Raw genomic sequence first — 16,520 nt, 5'->3', positions numbered from 1 at the left:
GAACCCCCAATAGCTGAAGTGTAGAGTCCATCCAAGAACACAGTCTATAACAATGAACTCCCAATGGCTGAAGTGTAGAATCCATCCAAGAACACGGTCTATAACAATGAACCCCCAACAGCTGAAGTGTAGAATTCATCCAAGAACACGGTCTATAACAATGAACCCCCAACAGCTGAAGTGTAGAATCCATCCAAGAACACGGTCTATAACAATGAACCCCCAATAGCTGAAGTGTAGAGTCCATCCAAGAACACAGTCTATAACAATGAACCCCCAATAGCTGAAGTGTAGAATCCATCCAAGAACACAGTCTATAACAATGAACCCCCAATAGCTGAAGTGTAGAATCCATCCAAGTACACAGCCTATAACAATGAACCCCCAACAGCTGAAGTGTAGAATCCATCCAAGAACACAGTCTATAACAATGAACCCCCAATAGCTGAAGTGTAGAATCCATCCAAGAACACGGTCTATAACAATGAACCCCCAACAGCTGAAGTGTAGAATCCATCCAAGAACACGGTCTATAACAATGAACCCCCAACAGCTGAAGTGTAGAATCCATCCAAGAACACGGTCTATAACAATGAACCCACAATAGCTGAAGTGTAGAATCCATCCAAGAACACGGTCTATAACAATGAACCCCCAATAGCTGAAGTGTAGAATCCATCCAAGATCCCAGTCCAACAATCATGAGGATCACTGTCTAAAATTAAGCAAAAAAAATTATCTATAATGTCCAATAGTTTTCATAGACAAGCAATGTGGTCACTACCAGAGCTTCCACAGGGATTTTACCCAGCGTTTACCCTGGACCCGAATATCTACCCATCTATGCAGAAGGGTATTACCGAGTAGCTACAGCAACCCGCCCTTTAGGAGACAATCTCTATGGGAGTTGTAATGGTATTGCCATGGGTTACTAATCATCGTTCCAAAACACAAAAAACTTCATACAGCATTTTTTTCGGAAGGGTGCTTTTAGACCGGACCATTCTTGTTTGCACAAGTGACGCCATTGATAACTCGTTTGCTGTCGTTTAGACAAGCAGGATCATAGTTGACTTGTTCAACGAGAATCATTCAGTGTTTTCCGTTCGCCATGTTCAACACTGAACGGTCGCTGTTTAAACGGAACGCTACGTCAACGAGCCAACGATGAATTTTAGGCCTGCATAAAATGAATGACAAGCAGAAAGCGAACAATTCTGGTCCGTCGCTGAATCGCGTTTAGACCGAAATCCGCTTCCTTTAGGCCCTTTGTATGCACATACATTTTCCTTAATTGCCGCTGTCCTGCATCATTTTGTCAATTACCATCAGGGACACGGTCTTATTTTCTTAGATCTCTTCTGCGCCATATTCCTCTGTTATACCTCCTGGACAGATTAATAATACGTCTACTAGGTGTTACCATTCCCCTTGTCAACAGGAGGTGTCCCTAGACAGTCTGACATCTCCAGCATGGATTGAACAGTGGGACGGGATAAGGACAAGCCCCACTGATAAGGGGAAAGACACACACAGTTGTCAGTTTATTCAGATATTTCCAGGATGAATAGCAGAGGAACATCTCAAGAAACAATGCTCTGAAATTATTATTTTATGGGGAATGCAAGCATTTACTAAAACACATATGTCAGGAAAACCAACAGCTCCTGTTTAGAAGTCAATATTTGGGGGAAATGCTGAAAATTCAATAAAAAGAAGAAAAACACAAAACACATATTTACCTCGCACACCAAAACAGCTGTTGTGGTTTTACCAACACCGGGGGGTCCAGACAGCAGGGCAGCTTTAAAGGATGACCCATCATCCTTGCCCCCAAATTTGTTATATTTTCCTGAAATCAGACAATGACATTTTATTACGCGATCATATGCATACGGGCAAGTCCAACACAGTACCAGTACAATGTTAAAGAACAACCAACAAACTCCATACGAGTTCTTTTAAAGGCCATCTTCAGAGGTTTCCGCTCCGGCCTTAGCACAAGTACAATGAATGATCACTGCATTGGGAGCACCTACTCAATAACCGGTTAGTCCACCCAGTCATGGCTTACAGACCTTGGGGAACAAATTACTCAAGGTGGGGAACATACTCAACTCATCCCATGCCCGCTGCAGCAGCTCTGCCAGTTGGTGCACATTTTGTGGATGTCCAGGAGCTGATCTCACAGCCCTTTCCAGCACATCCCAAACATGTTCAATGGGGTTATAGTCCGGTGAGTCTGGAGGCCAAGGCAGTGTGGAGAATTCATTGACGTGTTCCTCCAACCACTCCCTAGTGATCCGAGCTGGATGACAGCGTTGTACTGCTGAAAGACAGCGCTGTGGTCGGCGAAGATATCGGTGCAGATTGTCAGCTAAAAGGTCTCTGTGGTATAATGACCAACGATCTTAGGCCATGCCAGAAAAACGACCCCCCCCCCCAGACCATGACACCGCTACCACCGGCCTGTTGAGCAGCAATGGCACACGTATGGGATACAGCTTCATGCCGTTTGTGCCAGATGTGGGCAGCAGGATTCGTCACTCCAGACAAAGTTCTGCCAGTCGGTCCACTGTGGCATATTGTTCCTGAGATACCAGATGTGCCACCTGATGCTCACGTCTAGGATCAACTAGTCTTGGTACACTCTTTGACAGCAGACAGATTGTTGGCCATTCCTGAACCACTATCAAAGTCACTCCAGTCCCCATGTTTAGCCATGAGTACAAATGTTACCTTCTGCTTCACAGAGGAGAAGTCAGCACATTATCTGAGAGCAGATCGTGACGCGTCCATCACGTGGTACCGCGTTACAGATACCAACAAACTAGTTGCTCCTAATGCAGTGATAACTCAGTGCAAAAGTAAAGCATTAGGAGGTTTAAGGTTTCCTATCCACATCAAGGTAACTTGTGATGTTATCAGCATGGAAACTAACTATTGGTGAGCTGGACCCTAGTCTTTATGGAGTCGTCTAGAATTAGGAAAAATTGACTGCCATTTTCCGTAATCAGAACCACACCTGTCCATGGACTGTGCGTAGTATTGCAACTCTGTCCCATTCACTTCAATGGGGCGAAGGTGCAATACCAAACAACCTTCGGACAGGGGTTAAAAATCAACGTTGACTCGTTCGGTTCCTCTCAATTAACTATACAGAAAATGTGAAAGAGTGAATGATGATCGTTTGAACGAGGCAACGATGTATCTGCCTGTATAAACGGGTGGCACAAGAGTACGAGCCAACGATGATGTCACTCATTCGTTTACTTATTCAATAATTAGCTTGTCTGAAAGTACCCTTACACCTGAAAACCCCCTTTACTATATTACTGGTAATTAATGCACATTTCTATCATCTTATGCAATGTAATAAAAAGTTGTGTGTTAGGGCTGAAAGTTTCTTTGGAACATCTGAAAGAAAAAGCTGTGCTAGTTTATACAAGACATTTATACTAAAAACATATCTAGCACTTTACAAAATGCATTACTGACGCAATGCCCATTACCGGAAGGCTTCTTGTCATCAGTAGAGTGATTCTTGTACCAAGCTTTTAGCCACCGGATGAGTTTGTTGGCACAGCTCTGTTCTCCCTGCTGTCCTATGATCGCCTTCACGGAGGTTGGCTTGTATTTATCAACCCAAAGTAAACTCTCCGTCTTGCCAGTGACTCGTGATAAGTTCAGTGATTTAACAGAGCTGGGCTGTTCCTTCTGGTCTATGTCCATCTCCCAGTCATCACTTCTCTTCTTTTCGACCGCTAGTTTCTTTGTTCTTGGGGACTGCCTCTTTTCTGGAGTCATCATCTTCCTCTTTGCTGGGCTCGGCTTTTTGGCTGCCTTCTCTGGGGTCTTTTCAGCTTTAACTTTGGATTTTATCTAAATATCAGGTAATGACAGACATGTAACTAGAACATCATGATATCTTAAAGCGGTTGTCCAGGACTTTAACGGTTGATGAACTAGCCTCAGGATAGATGATCAGTAGAGGTCTGCCACTCAGATCCCCACCAAACAGCTGATCGCTGGGCCCACTGTCAGTGCCGACAGGGCTGTCAACACTGCCGCAGGCCAGATTGGTACTACAAGCACTCCTCCCATTGAATTCAATGGGAGCTGTACCTGCAGTACCAACTCCGGCCACTGCAATAGAAATATCACCTTCCAGCGCTGTCTGCACTGACAGCTGGCCTGGCAAACAGCTGATCGGCAGGGATTCCTAGCGGCAGACCCGCATCAATGAACTATTGATGACCTACCCTGAGGATAGGTAGGTCATCAAAAATAAAAATCTGGACAACTCCTTTAAATAAGCCAATAAGTCACAATAAAGCCATAATTTCTCTAATGAAAACAAATGATTAATACGGTTTTCTTGACTGTAACCCCTTTCCAAAATGCTCTATTGATGGTATATGGACTGTAGAGGGAAAATCCTGTGTATAAGCCAGAATGGCCACTCTGGTAGACCCAGGTATTACATGGAGGCCGTTCCTCTGGTTTTCTGCCAATACATACTATATTTTCCCTGCAGTGGAAACTGCAGAGGGAGTGTATGAACTAAACATGGTGGTCCATAATAAGACAACCACTTTAATTGTTTTCCGCAGAGGGCCTTGTTGGTCGGATGCCACTAGAGAAGTTGGCACTCCTGTGACCAATACGACTTTAAAAGGGCCCTCTCACTACATACATGTATGCCATATTTATAGGGAAACCAATAATAAGGCGTATAGTTTTAAATCATACATTATTGTAAATCCACCTGATATGCATCTTATCTCCGTCTCCAGTGTAAGGTCCAGTATGTGGGCTGTATAACCTGCCCTTTGAAGGTATGGACGTACGAGTATGAACAACGCCAGAAACGATCTGTGGTCTCAAAAACATTAGTGTGATGTCTTAAGTCTTGTTTTCAATGGAATGGAGTCCATCCAAATGAGGAGGAAAATCACAAAAGACCATTAATGAATAGAGAAGCATACGGGTCATTACACTGGAGACGCGAGTTCCTGATGGTCTGAACTGTAAGCTTCATTTTATATATCAGTAATCCATGTGTTGTACAGGCTATATGTTTATTCTCTGTTGCTTTATAACCGTTTGTGGGCGCTTTTCTTTTTAACCTAAAGGATTTTGTTTTGCACATTGTTAACCAAGACCCATTTTTTCTTTACTCCTCCTTTTCCCCAGCCTCGTTCCTCCCACACAATTGAGGTTTGTGATTGGTCCATTGGTAAAGGGGGAGGATATTTAAAGGGAACCTGTCACGTCCCCACAGCACCATGAACGAAGTTATGATGCGGTTACAGGACCTGACAGGGAGCCGGGGGATGTATTCTTCACACTCATCCGCTCCCGCGATCCAGCGCAGTCTCCCTCCAAAGATCACATTGCACTGGAAAAATCGGACTCTTTTCAGGTTCTTGTGCACATGCTCTTGTATACAAGTCTATGGGAGAGCACATACAGTAATCTGAAAAGTGTCAGATTTCCAGCATCGCGCGATCTTCGGAGGGGGACAGCGCTGGATCGGGCGAGTATAAAAAAAAAAAAAACATCACCCGGCTCCCCGTCAGGTTACCTAACTGCATCATAACTTAGTTTAAGGAGCTGTGGGGACGTGACAGGTTCCTTTTAAGGTATTACGTTGATTACATTATGCCATAACTAAGAGCTTTGCTCTAACGCATTGACAAATTCTTAGGTGTGCATGTTTTTTTTTCTACTTATCGGTGGAAGATAAATAAAATTTGTGTCCCACATTGAGCAAAGGACTGAAATGCTTCCCTTCTATATTTATAGTTTATATCACAAAAGTCTGATTGATTGCTGCTCAGCCCCCAACACTCCCGCAATGGCTAGATTGAGGCTGGACCACTCTTCTAAGTGTTGCCCTTCTTTGGCCTTAACCCGATAGGAGCCACAACAGTGTCAAGTCCATTATACCTCTGAAGGCCATAGGATGTCAGTTTACGTCATGGCAATGTGGTACTTAACACACCAGGACAGAAACTTACGTCATGCAGATGGCGCGGGATCAGAAGCTGAGCCAGCACTATCACACAGCGGGAGTTGGCCGTTACTGATAGCCGGCCTCCCACTGCAACAGCGGAGATCAATGAGAACATCGGTCTTTGGTGTTAGGCCCCTGCAGGTCACGGTCCATAACCTCCAAAGGCTGATGGGTTGCCACGGCAACAGAACGCCAGAAACTTCCGCATCCCGGCTTGCCATTGCCTATGACAGCTCTTGTATGCGATAAGGCATTGCAGTACAAAAGTCCTGCAATGCATTACCTTAGCGATCACAGCTGTCATGGTTCAAGTCCCCTACAGGGACATAAAAAAAATGTTTAAAAAAAAATATAGTGTTAAGTAAAAAAAAAAAAAAAGAAATTTGCAAAAAAAAAAAAAACACACCACACATTTTAGAAATTTTTAAAAATCCCACATATTTGGTATCATCGTATCCATAACAACACATACAATAAAATTTAACACACTGTTTATCCTGTACAGCAAAAGATGTGACAAGAAAAAAAAAACAAAAACAGCAATACAATCAATCAAAAAAAAAAAAAAAAAGCTATATGTATCCCAAAATGGTATCAATAAAACTACAGCTTGTCACGCAAAAAACAAGCCCGCACTGGAATAGGTATGTTTTGCTGAAAAAACCATCTGGTTTACATGGACAAAATACACAATAACTTACAAAATCGGGGCGCTTCTGCTGCTCTTACCTCCGCCTCTGCTGCTATAACATACTTGGATTTCTTTCCAGGTAAAGAGCGAATTAAGTCAAGCAGGCCATCCTCATCAATAATCTTTGTTCCAAAACCTTCGGCCTAAAGAAAGACATAAAAATAAAAAAGTCAAATCATATTATATAGTCTGAAGAATGCAAAATGTTTAGTGTCGCTCCTATATGTAAAAATGTAAGCTATGTGGGGCTCCTCCACTGAAGTTATCTCCTAATACACTCCACCATTTATGTCCTGCCCCTTTCCTGCAGTAACGCGGCATGGACTGCCCAATGTCTCTGCTGTACGGCCCACAAATAATGCAAAAAAGGAACAAGAAGGCAGAAGTGCCAAACATAATCTATTTTGTTAACATTTCCTCATCCTTGATGTGTTGGCTGCCTGGGGTCTTACTAATATATCCCAAGTACTTAGTTGTAATGGGAAATGCTCATGCACACATATATTTGCTGGAGTAAGCAGACAGCTCTGTATATTGTGCAGTGGCCCAGGTTGGTACTGCAGGCCGAGTTCTACTGAAGTAAATGGGACTCAGCCTGCAGTACCATCCTGTGCCACTGCACAATGTACAGAGCCATCTGCTTCCTACATAAAACAGGTACAAGTAGGACGACCCCTTTAGGAGCAATTTACTACCTCCCTGTATGACATCTAGCTTATTTACAGCAAGTGTGTGTGAAATTAATATAATAGGATATTTCCATCAACTCATGTGACCCATAGTCAAAGTATCTATGCTTATGAGGAGAGTTTCCCATAGGAATTGAGCAAGTGACTTCTTCTAAAACACATCTTAATACCGTGACGATAATAGTGGCGGGTTACTATGAGAACCACTTTAATTGCACTAGTTATTATAAATCTTCTCACAGGATTTTTATTTGCCATGTATCATATACCTTCTCACGTTTGGACTCCCCACCATCACGACCCAGGATGAGATAGTTCGTCTTCTTGCTGACATTTCCAGTCACTTTGCCCCCATAGCGCTCTACTAATGACTTGGCCTCATCTCGCTCTATGGATTCCAGGACCCCGGTGATGACAAACGTCAGCCCCTCCAAGCAGTTATCTGCCCCCTAATATGGAAATCAAGAATCATCAACATGTTACCTTTATGTCACATAAATCACGCCATTAGATACATGGATAACACGCAATACTCAAATAGTAACTTAATAAATCGTGATTTTCGAAAATACAGTAGCAGATCTGGCGTAAGTGCTGCTCCAGTCCCTCAGCAGGGGATCCCCAGTGGATCACTAAACTGCCTCCGGTATAGTTTTATGTAGGCATATGTAGAGGGTGGTCACAAAATAGGTTCTTAATAGAGATGAGCGAATATACTCGTTTCGAGTAATTACTCGCCCGAGCGCCGCGATTTTCGAGTACTTCCGTACTCGGGTGAAAAGATTCAGGGGGCGCCGGGGGAGGCGTGGCGGAGCGGGGGGTAGCAGCGGGGAACAGGGGAGAGCCCTCTCTCTCTCCCTCTCCCCCCCCCCCCCCTCCCCGCTGCAACCCCCCACTTACCCACGGCGCCCCCCGAATCTTTTCACCCGAGTACGGAAGTACTCGAAAATCGCGGCGCTCGGGCGAAAAAGGGGCGTGGCCGAGTAGGTTCGCTCATCTCTAGTTTTTAACTACAAGACTAGTGCAGCCACTATATAAAGTAGTTAACCCCTTCCGGACCACTAAACAAATATACATTATGTGGTTGTGAAAGGCGTATGGAGTGGGCTCAGGAGCAGAGTCCGCTCCATACTTGGCGGCTATCAGCTGTTTTTGACAGCAGCTAGCAACATCTCTGATCAGTTAGCATTGTGGCAGTTAATTGTTTAGATGCGGATGTCAAAGTGGACAGCGCATCTAAATAGTCATAGGGAGTGGACCCCTTTCCCACACCCCATCTGCACACCCCACAGTAAGATCAAAGGTTGCCTATGGGCTAGCATGGCAGTCCAGATATTACTGAAGGCTCCTAGGGCTGCCATGCATAGAGGTCTATCAAGCCCCGCTACACAGATAGCATTAAGATACGTTATACACAGCAATACTGAAGTATTGCAGTATATAGTGCAAGCGATCAAATGATCACAAGTTCAAAGAAAAGATTTTTTTTTTTTACTTTTTGAACAGTGTAAAACAATTTAAAAATATAATAAAATTTAACCCCCCTTTTCCCTAAAACCCTAAACATTTAAAAAAACAAACAATACACATATTTGATAGTAGTATACATACAAGTTTGCAAAATTAAAATATTATATTTTTTTAAACTATTTCTGTTGCTATATTTCTGAGACCTGTAGCTTTATTTTTTAGTTGATTGGGCTGTGCGAGGGCTTTTTTTGTGGAGTAAGCTTTAGTGTTTATTAGTACCATTTCAGGAAATGTGTCTTTTTGATTACTTTATTAAAATGGACTACAAATCAAACTTGTAGTCCATGGAAATCTTTAAAAGGGGTTTCCCAGGCAGTTTTTATTGTTGACCTGTCCTTAAGATAGGACATCAGTAATTAATCAGCTTGGGATCCACCGCTAGGGACCCAGAATGATTAGCCGTTTGGCCGCCAGCTGTCCCTGGGAAAACACGCAGGGTATGGAGCGGAAGCAGATCACTTCGATCCCTGTTAGTACCCGACGCTGGTAACTGCAGTTCTCATTAATTTTAATAACGACTATGCCTGCAATTACCAGCATTGACAATTACACAGGGGTCAAAGCAAGCTGCTTCCGCTCTGTACACTGTTTTGCCGGTGACAGTGGGTGGCCAAAAGCTGGTTGGTTGAGGTCTTGAATGATCCCAAGGATAGGTCATCAACAAATGTAGCCTGGAAAGTTCTTTTAATACAAAAACTTCTTCAAACTCTTAACGCCTCTCAGTTACCTGAGGAATCTCCTTGGAACCAAGAGCTTTAGGGCCTTCACGGTTCAGGAAATTCCTATATGCAGTATAGTTAGCACGCTTCTTCTCAGAGTCCTCAGGACTGGACTGTGGAAGAAAGAAAAAAAAAATATAAAACATTTTTTCTAAAAACTCTAAAAATATATTAAGTATATAAACATATTCTGAATTCAAGTCCCCCAATTCCTATGCAACAACAGTACATAAAGCAGTGTGAACATGACACGTGGGTGACACATTTAATTTCTCAAACAGGGAGAGATTTATGGACTAATATAGACACCACAGTAATGCCATCTCATATACTTCTTTAGAAACAGAAAATATCAAGTGCCGATTGATGCCTCAAATTTGCTTTAAACTTAATTTACTGATCAGTAATTATGAGTTTGGCACTTCTCCTACCTCTAGAGTGTAAGGTAAAAAAAGGTAAAGGTAAAAAAAAATAAAAGTATGCCAAAACCAGAAAACTACATGTAGTTAATGGTTTTTACACAACAGGGTTACTGATTTTAATACATAACCTCTTAGGCCTCATGTCCACGAGGAAAATCAGGCCCGCCACGGATTCTCCATGCAGAATCCCGCAGCGGGTCCCTCCTTTCCTGCGGATATGAGGCCTAAAAAAAGATTTACTTACCTGTCCGGACGCTGCGGATGCTCCCTCCGTCGCGGACGGATCTCCTTTCTTCAGCCTGGCGGATGTGCTCGGCACGCCGGCAGCGTGCCGCGCGCATTAGCCGCGCACTCTTTTCTTTTTTTTTAACTCCTGCTCTCCCGCGCTGGAGAGCGGGAACACAGCTGCGGTTGTGCCGCGGATTCAGACGGCTTCCATAGGCTTCAACAGAAGCCTGCGGGAGACCCACACTAAAATGGAGCATGCTGCGGGTATTTTCCCGCACGCGCAATCCGCGCATCAAGGGAAAATGACATCCGCAGGTATCTAACTACCTGCGGGTGTCCAATGCATCCCTATGGGGCGCGGATCACGCGTGCGGGACACCCGCTGCGGATCTGTCCCCGTGGACATGAGGCTTTAGTCTTCTAGTAGATCGACCATATATTGGCTGTAAATCTAACCGAAATAAGCAGCCTTCAGTAACTTGTTAGGCTCTGTTCATATCTGCACTGAAGCTGTTTGCAGACTGACAAAGATCCGGCATAAAATCCCAGATGAAATAGCACCGCATGCTGCATTATTTTGCCTGGGAAAGACGGACGGACCTCGTGATAGTGAAAGGGGTCCGTTATATGCCGGATCCTGCGTTTTTCTCATTGATCGGCTGCTAAGACGGAGCTGAATGATGGACCCCATAGCAATAATGTGACCCTCACTTAGTTGTATAACATTCATACCTCAGAGTTTTTAGCCGTTTTTACAGGCGAGGTCGTTTCCTTCTTCGGTGATATGACTTTGGTTTTAGTAACGGGAGTAGATATCGTCACCTCTTTGTGTTGAGCGTCATCATTCTTTTTCATTAGAGCTAGTTTAGAGCTGCTCTTGACTGGAGAAGTCTTCCCTTTGGTGGAGGAGGAACTACCAGACGGCATATGTAAGGTCTCTTTTATAGCCTTTTCTTTCTTAATTGCTGTTGTTGTATCCGATTGGCTCACGGTCCTGGCTAAAAAAGAAGAAATGTGTTTGGAAACCTCTTTAAATATAAAGGGAGCGCATGATGATCCCTAGTAGCTCCCATAAGAATGGAACTGTGGCATTTCCGAACATGTGCAAGAATCCCGTGACATTAAAGGGGTATTCCAGTTGTGAAGAGAATTTTCCAAAATTCCAGATATTAAAGGAGCTTGTGCCATGTTTATACACAGCTGGTTATGGGTATAAATCACACATCCCTTAACTCCTTATCCTGTCCTCATTTTCTGAGGTCTGCCCTTATTGCCATTTTCCAAGATATCCACCACATTCCTACTTCTATGCAGCTTGAAACTACATTTCCCACATTTCCTTGGTCTGTACTCCCTTCATGTCCACATCCCTGATAAGTGCTGCCCTGCTATTGGTCAGTAATCCGGTCCCAAGAGCTGAAGAGGAGGCATAATGGACCTTTTACACAGGCTGATGTCCCGTCTTCAAACGCACAATTGGGCTGTGGAAAAGGGCCAATGATCAACCAACGAAAGAGTGACGGCTCATTCGTTGGCTGACCGTTCAGTTTCGGCAAGCCTAAAAATGCTTGCTGATCAGCTGTGTGAACAGGGAGATGTCCGGGCAGTTCATGGGGATGAATAATCAGAATTACGATAATTTATCCCCATAGGCCAATTCTCAGTCAGCACGAAGAAACATTAAACAAGCCACAATCAACTCAGCCAGTCTGGAAGGATGCTTACTGTGTTGCCCCCATTGCAATCACTAAGAGCAGGAGGTCTTTGCTAAGGGACTTTACTAAGAAATTACATTACAAAGTTAAAGCCTATGGACAGTACAGCATATAATTTTTCATTTCTACCTGGAGCTACACAAATAACTATCTGGTATATTGGAGTGAAGTTATCTGGGCACAAGACACAAGAAATAGCCAAAAATATTCTTGCTGTTGCAAACATGGAAGCTTAACCCTTTCCAATCCAAATTGTATCCTGGTTTTTCCTAGGGGGCTTGCTCTTTTTCTGCCGTTATACACCGGCGCTATCTGCTGGCTAAAGCCAGTACTGCATAAGGTGACACGCTGGATAGGCTCTGACAGCAGAGTGGCTGGAAATATACAGTAAGAGAACCCCGACGGACGTCTTCCAACATCGGAGCTGTACAGCCTTAAATCATAATGTCTTCAGACGTCAGACAGTGGATTGGAAAGGGTTAAAAGGTAAGCAAACAGGAGGTCTGAAATACTAATGAGCAATAACACTTGCTGGAAAGTGTTAAGGCTCATTTAGACCCAACGATTCTCGCTCAAAAATCGCCCAAAGACGTCTTTTGAGCGATAAGCGCTGGGTCTATCTGCACATGCAGTTTTTGCTAACGAGTCATTCATCGTGGTCTTTCAGCAAGCTGAAAGATAACGATGAGCCTCATCAGTGCCACGCGCTGAGTTCTCAGTGGGATACCGCTGATACTGTTTAAGCTGGTAACCGGCTCAGAGAACACAGCCGGAGTATGCAGAAGACAGCGGTCCAGCAGTTTTCTGCATACTCCGCGCAGAGCACTAAGCTGTATACCAGCTGTGCGCTCTGTGAAAACAGCAGGAGTATACAGAAGAGCGCTCCAGCTGTGTTCTGCATACCCCGCTCAGAGCGCTCAGCTGTATACCAGCTGAGCGCTCAGAGAAGACAACAGCTGTATGTAGAAGCTAGTGGTCGCACTTGTCTTCTGCATACAGTGTGAGCCTTTATTTACACACTTATGCAACGCGAGCGCTCAAAACTGTCACTCAAACTGCCGTTTGAGCGAATTTTGAGCGATCATCTTGCCATGTAAATGCACACAACGATTTATCGCTCAAAAGAGGTCTTTTGAACGAGAATCGTTGTGTCTAAATGGGCTTTAGGTTCTCATCAGAGATTCCCTTTATCATAGACTGACCATATATGTTGATTTTAAAGAGTAGAACAAGAATATGACGATGCTGGTCTACAACCAGAGTGCAGAACTGCCTATTTATCATTGATGGTACCAAATATGATGCTCAATACAAGTTACATCCTCTAGGTAAGGGCGATTATACACGGAACGATTATTGTTCACCCGAGTGAAGGAGCAAACGATGGTCACAATTAGTTCGGCAGTCAGTTTAGACACAAGGATTAAAGAAAAAAAATGTTACTAGATCGTTCTGTTATTCAGATCGCTGTAATAGTGAATGAGACCAACTGAATAATCAGTGGTTTAACTGAATGATTAGCGATAAAAGCCAACAATGATTTTTATACTTGCGTGAAACGAACGATAAGCGAAAGAATTATCATTCAATCTTTGACTAGGCTTTCATTGAACGATTATCCTTCATTTTCACTCATTTGAGCGATTTTTTGTTTTCTAACGATAATCATTCTGTGTAAAATGTTCCTAAAGGGCAGCGCCTGCCGGGCTGCATCAGGGTCGGAGCAGAAGCGCTGGTCCTAGTGTAGTGGCCGGGGCTCATAATTGCAAGAGTAGCTCTCACTGATTTCAAGAGCCGTACACTACACTGGGACCAGCGCTTCTGCTCAGACTCCGGTGCTGCTGGATAATCCCTTTAGGAGATTTCTATACACTTCAATATGGGCACAGATATTCTTCTGCATTTTAATTACAATTCCGTGGTATTTGGCATCCACTATATGCAAGTAGCCCTGAATGTCTAACAAAGGCCATTTACTTGGTCACATGTTGTACCTGAAGGTTTATCAGCCTTTGCCGGGCTTTTCTTTGGTGCTGGAGAGGTCTGCTTCTTTTCACCATTGCTCTGGCCCTAAATAAATGAGTATAATTAAGCACATACAGATAATAAAGCAGAGGTTTCTAAGGAGTTTGCTTGATCAACTAATTTGGAAAATGTAATACCTCTCCAAATAAACTGCTAGTCTATACGATACAACAGGGAAAACCTAGACCGAATCATCCAGCCTTCACTCAGTCCTTCTAAGAGCTGAACTCATCGTAAGAGACAAAACACACAGCTTACGGTTCATTCACACGGGCGTAGGCGAAAATTGCGTGAATGGGTGCACAAATCTCCCGTTTGTGCGCCTGTTCAGATGGCCCGATCCGGCGAGTCTACGCCGAGCCCTGGATACCGTTGAGTGGGGGGGCAGTTTAGCTGTCCCCCCTGCTGTGATTAACCAGTGCTGTACTTGGGAGCAGTGTGTAGTGTCTTGGACTACCAAAACTACTAATGCATAGTGCATCAGGTAGTCAGAGAGGCCAGGAGTGAAGGGTCACTTTAATAAAAGCTGAGCTTTGATTGGTTGCTATGGACAATAAGGACAACCCTAAAGTATATTCATCAATGCACTCCAAGCCTGCTCGGAATGCAGAAAACATGCTCTGCCTGTTCACCATTGACTTGAGCATCAATGGAGCTCATGCTTGGGCCATTAGTTATTACTGGGTCAAACTTGATTGAACATGCTCAGAGCGCGTTTGCTGTGCTCCACCCAAAAGCAAATCACAGATACAGGGGAGCCCAATATCCAATTGTACTGCATTTAAGCTCCGGGAGTAACCCAATGGCAATTATTGTTGTGGTAACTGCAATAGGTCGTATGTCAAAAAAAAAAATTTTTTTAAATCTAATTTTGGTTTATTGCACCCTGGTGGCTAATCTGGTGAACTGCACCAACTGCAATATACCGTATGTAGAGATGAGCAAACCTACTCGTTTCGAGTAATTACTCGATCGAGCACCGCGATTTTCGAGTACTTCCGTACTCGGGTAAAAAGATTCGGGGGACGGGGGAGGCGTGGCGGAGCGGGGGGTAGCAGCGGGGAACAGGGGGGAGCCCTCTCTCTCTCTCCCTCTCCCCCCCCCCCCCCACTCACCCACGGCGCCCCCCGAATCTTTTCGCCCGAGTACGGAAGTACTTGAAAATCGCGGTGCTCAGGCGAAAAAGGGGCGTGGCCAAGTAGGTTTGCTCATCTCTAATCGTATGTCAACAGACCAGTGAGAAACCATTTAATTCCCTCTCTTTATATAGGACGAATCAAGGTGGGAATGTTTTTTGTCTCTCCTGTCAAGTTTGATAGATTTCACATACAACCTGTTGCAGTTGCCTCGACGATATGGCTTTACCTTTGGGCTACTTCACACAGGCGTATTTGCACATGGAACACGCAGAAAATAGATTTCAAAGGGGTAGTTCACATTTCCATATTTTAAGTGTGCATTCCGCCCGCGCTATAAAAAAAAAAAAAAGGTTCTACTTTTCTGCGCATCAAAGTTTCCCATAGAAGTCAGTAGCGCAAATCAACATGCCCTGCCGTCAGAAAAAGTACAGTAAAATACGGAATAGTTCGTTCTGCAAAAATGCAGTGCTGAGGCGTGCGCAAATGCGCCTACGATCGTGTGAAGGAGCCCTTTGACAGTTTTGATAAATGAGGCCCAATATGTTGGTTGAGCACCGCGGCCCTAGGCCTTAGATCGGTTGTCTATTAAAGCGCAAAACATGACGACATAAAATAATTCACGGCGAATACTAGAAGTTGCCGAAGGCATAAAACATTTGTCAGCCAAGTGATCTTTAAGGGCACAGATAAAATGCCAGATTCTGCAACGGACATTAAAAATGGTCAGAAAAATCCAACCTATTTGATCTATTATCATCAACAGGGTGGATTCAGACGACCATATAGCGGCTCGGTTTTCACACTGAGCCGATATACGTCGTCCTCATCTGCAGGAAGGGTGGGGGGTGGGGGGATGGAAGAGCCAGGAGCAGGAACTGAGCTCCCGCCCCCTCTCTGCCTCCTCTCCGCCCCTCTGCACTATTTGCAATGAAAGGAGGCGGGATGGGGGTGGGGCTAAGTTCCGTGAATTAGCCCCACCCCACCTCTCCTCAGTGCAAATAGTGCAGGGGGTGGAGAGGAGGCAGAGAGGGGGCGAGAGCTCAGAGCACTGCTCTCGGCTCTTCCAGCCTCCCCCCCTGCAGAGAGAGACGACGTATATCACCTGGGCGTGAAAACCGATCCGATATACGTTCATCTGAATCCAGCCACAGGCTGTAAAACGAGGCGAGATACCTTATTTCTTGGAGCCTCATCCAACATTGCCAGGGTCTTAGCAAATTCTTCATCTTCATGGAGCTGTCTTTCCAACTATGATAAAGCAAATTACAAGTTTTTAGCTGGTTATTCAGAGACCTTTTTACATATGCAGAAGCCTGGACTACTATAAAATGCTATATACCCCC

The 16,520-nt window shown here is 44.3% G+C and overlaps 1 protein-coding gene across 1 annotated transcript in view; it reads right to left on the bottom strand.

Moving 5' to 3' along the window:
* RFC1 (replication factor C subunit 1) overlaps window positions 1-16,520 on the bottom strand; it is a 48,434-nt gene that overhangs the window by 11,911 nt on the left and 20,003 nt on the right. The window contains exons 7-14 of the mRNA XM_066573181.1: window positions 16,351-16,425; window positions 14,008-14,083; window positions 11,031-11,296; window positions 9,657-9,761; window positions 7,669-7,848; window positions 6,749-6,853; window positions 3,513-3,882; window positions 1,743-1,852 (exon numbers count right to left, since the gene is read on the bottom strand). Of these exons, the coding sequence (XP_066429278.1) occupies window positions 1,743-1,852; window positions 3,513-3,882; window positions 6,749-6,853; window positions 7,669-7,848; window positions 9,657-9,761; window positions 11,031-11,296; window positions 14,008-14,083; window positions 16,351-16,425 (1,287 nt within the window). The remainder of the gene's footprint in view (window positions 1-1,742; window positions 1,853-3,512; window positions 3,883-6,748; window positions 6,854-7,668; window positions 7,849-9,656; window positions 9,762-11,030; window positions 11,297-14,007; window positions 14,084-16,350; window positions 16,426-16,520) is intronic.

This window comes from Eleutherodactylus coqui, chromosome 7, assembly GCF_035609145.1.
Source record: "Eleutherodactylus coqui strain aEleCoq1 chromosome 7, aEleCoq1.hap1, whole genome shotgun sequence".
NCBI classification, from domain to species: Eukaryota; Metazoa; Chordata; class Amphibia; order Anura; family Eleutherodactylidae; genus Eleutherodactylus; species Eleutherodactylus coqui.
This window is presented reverse-complemented; position numbering and strand designations above follow the sequence as displayed.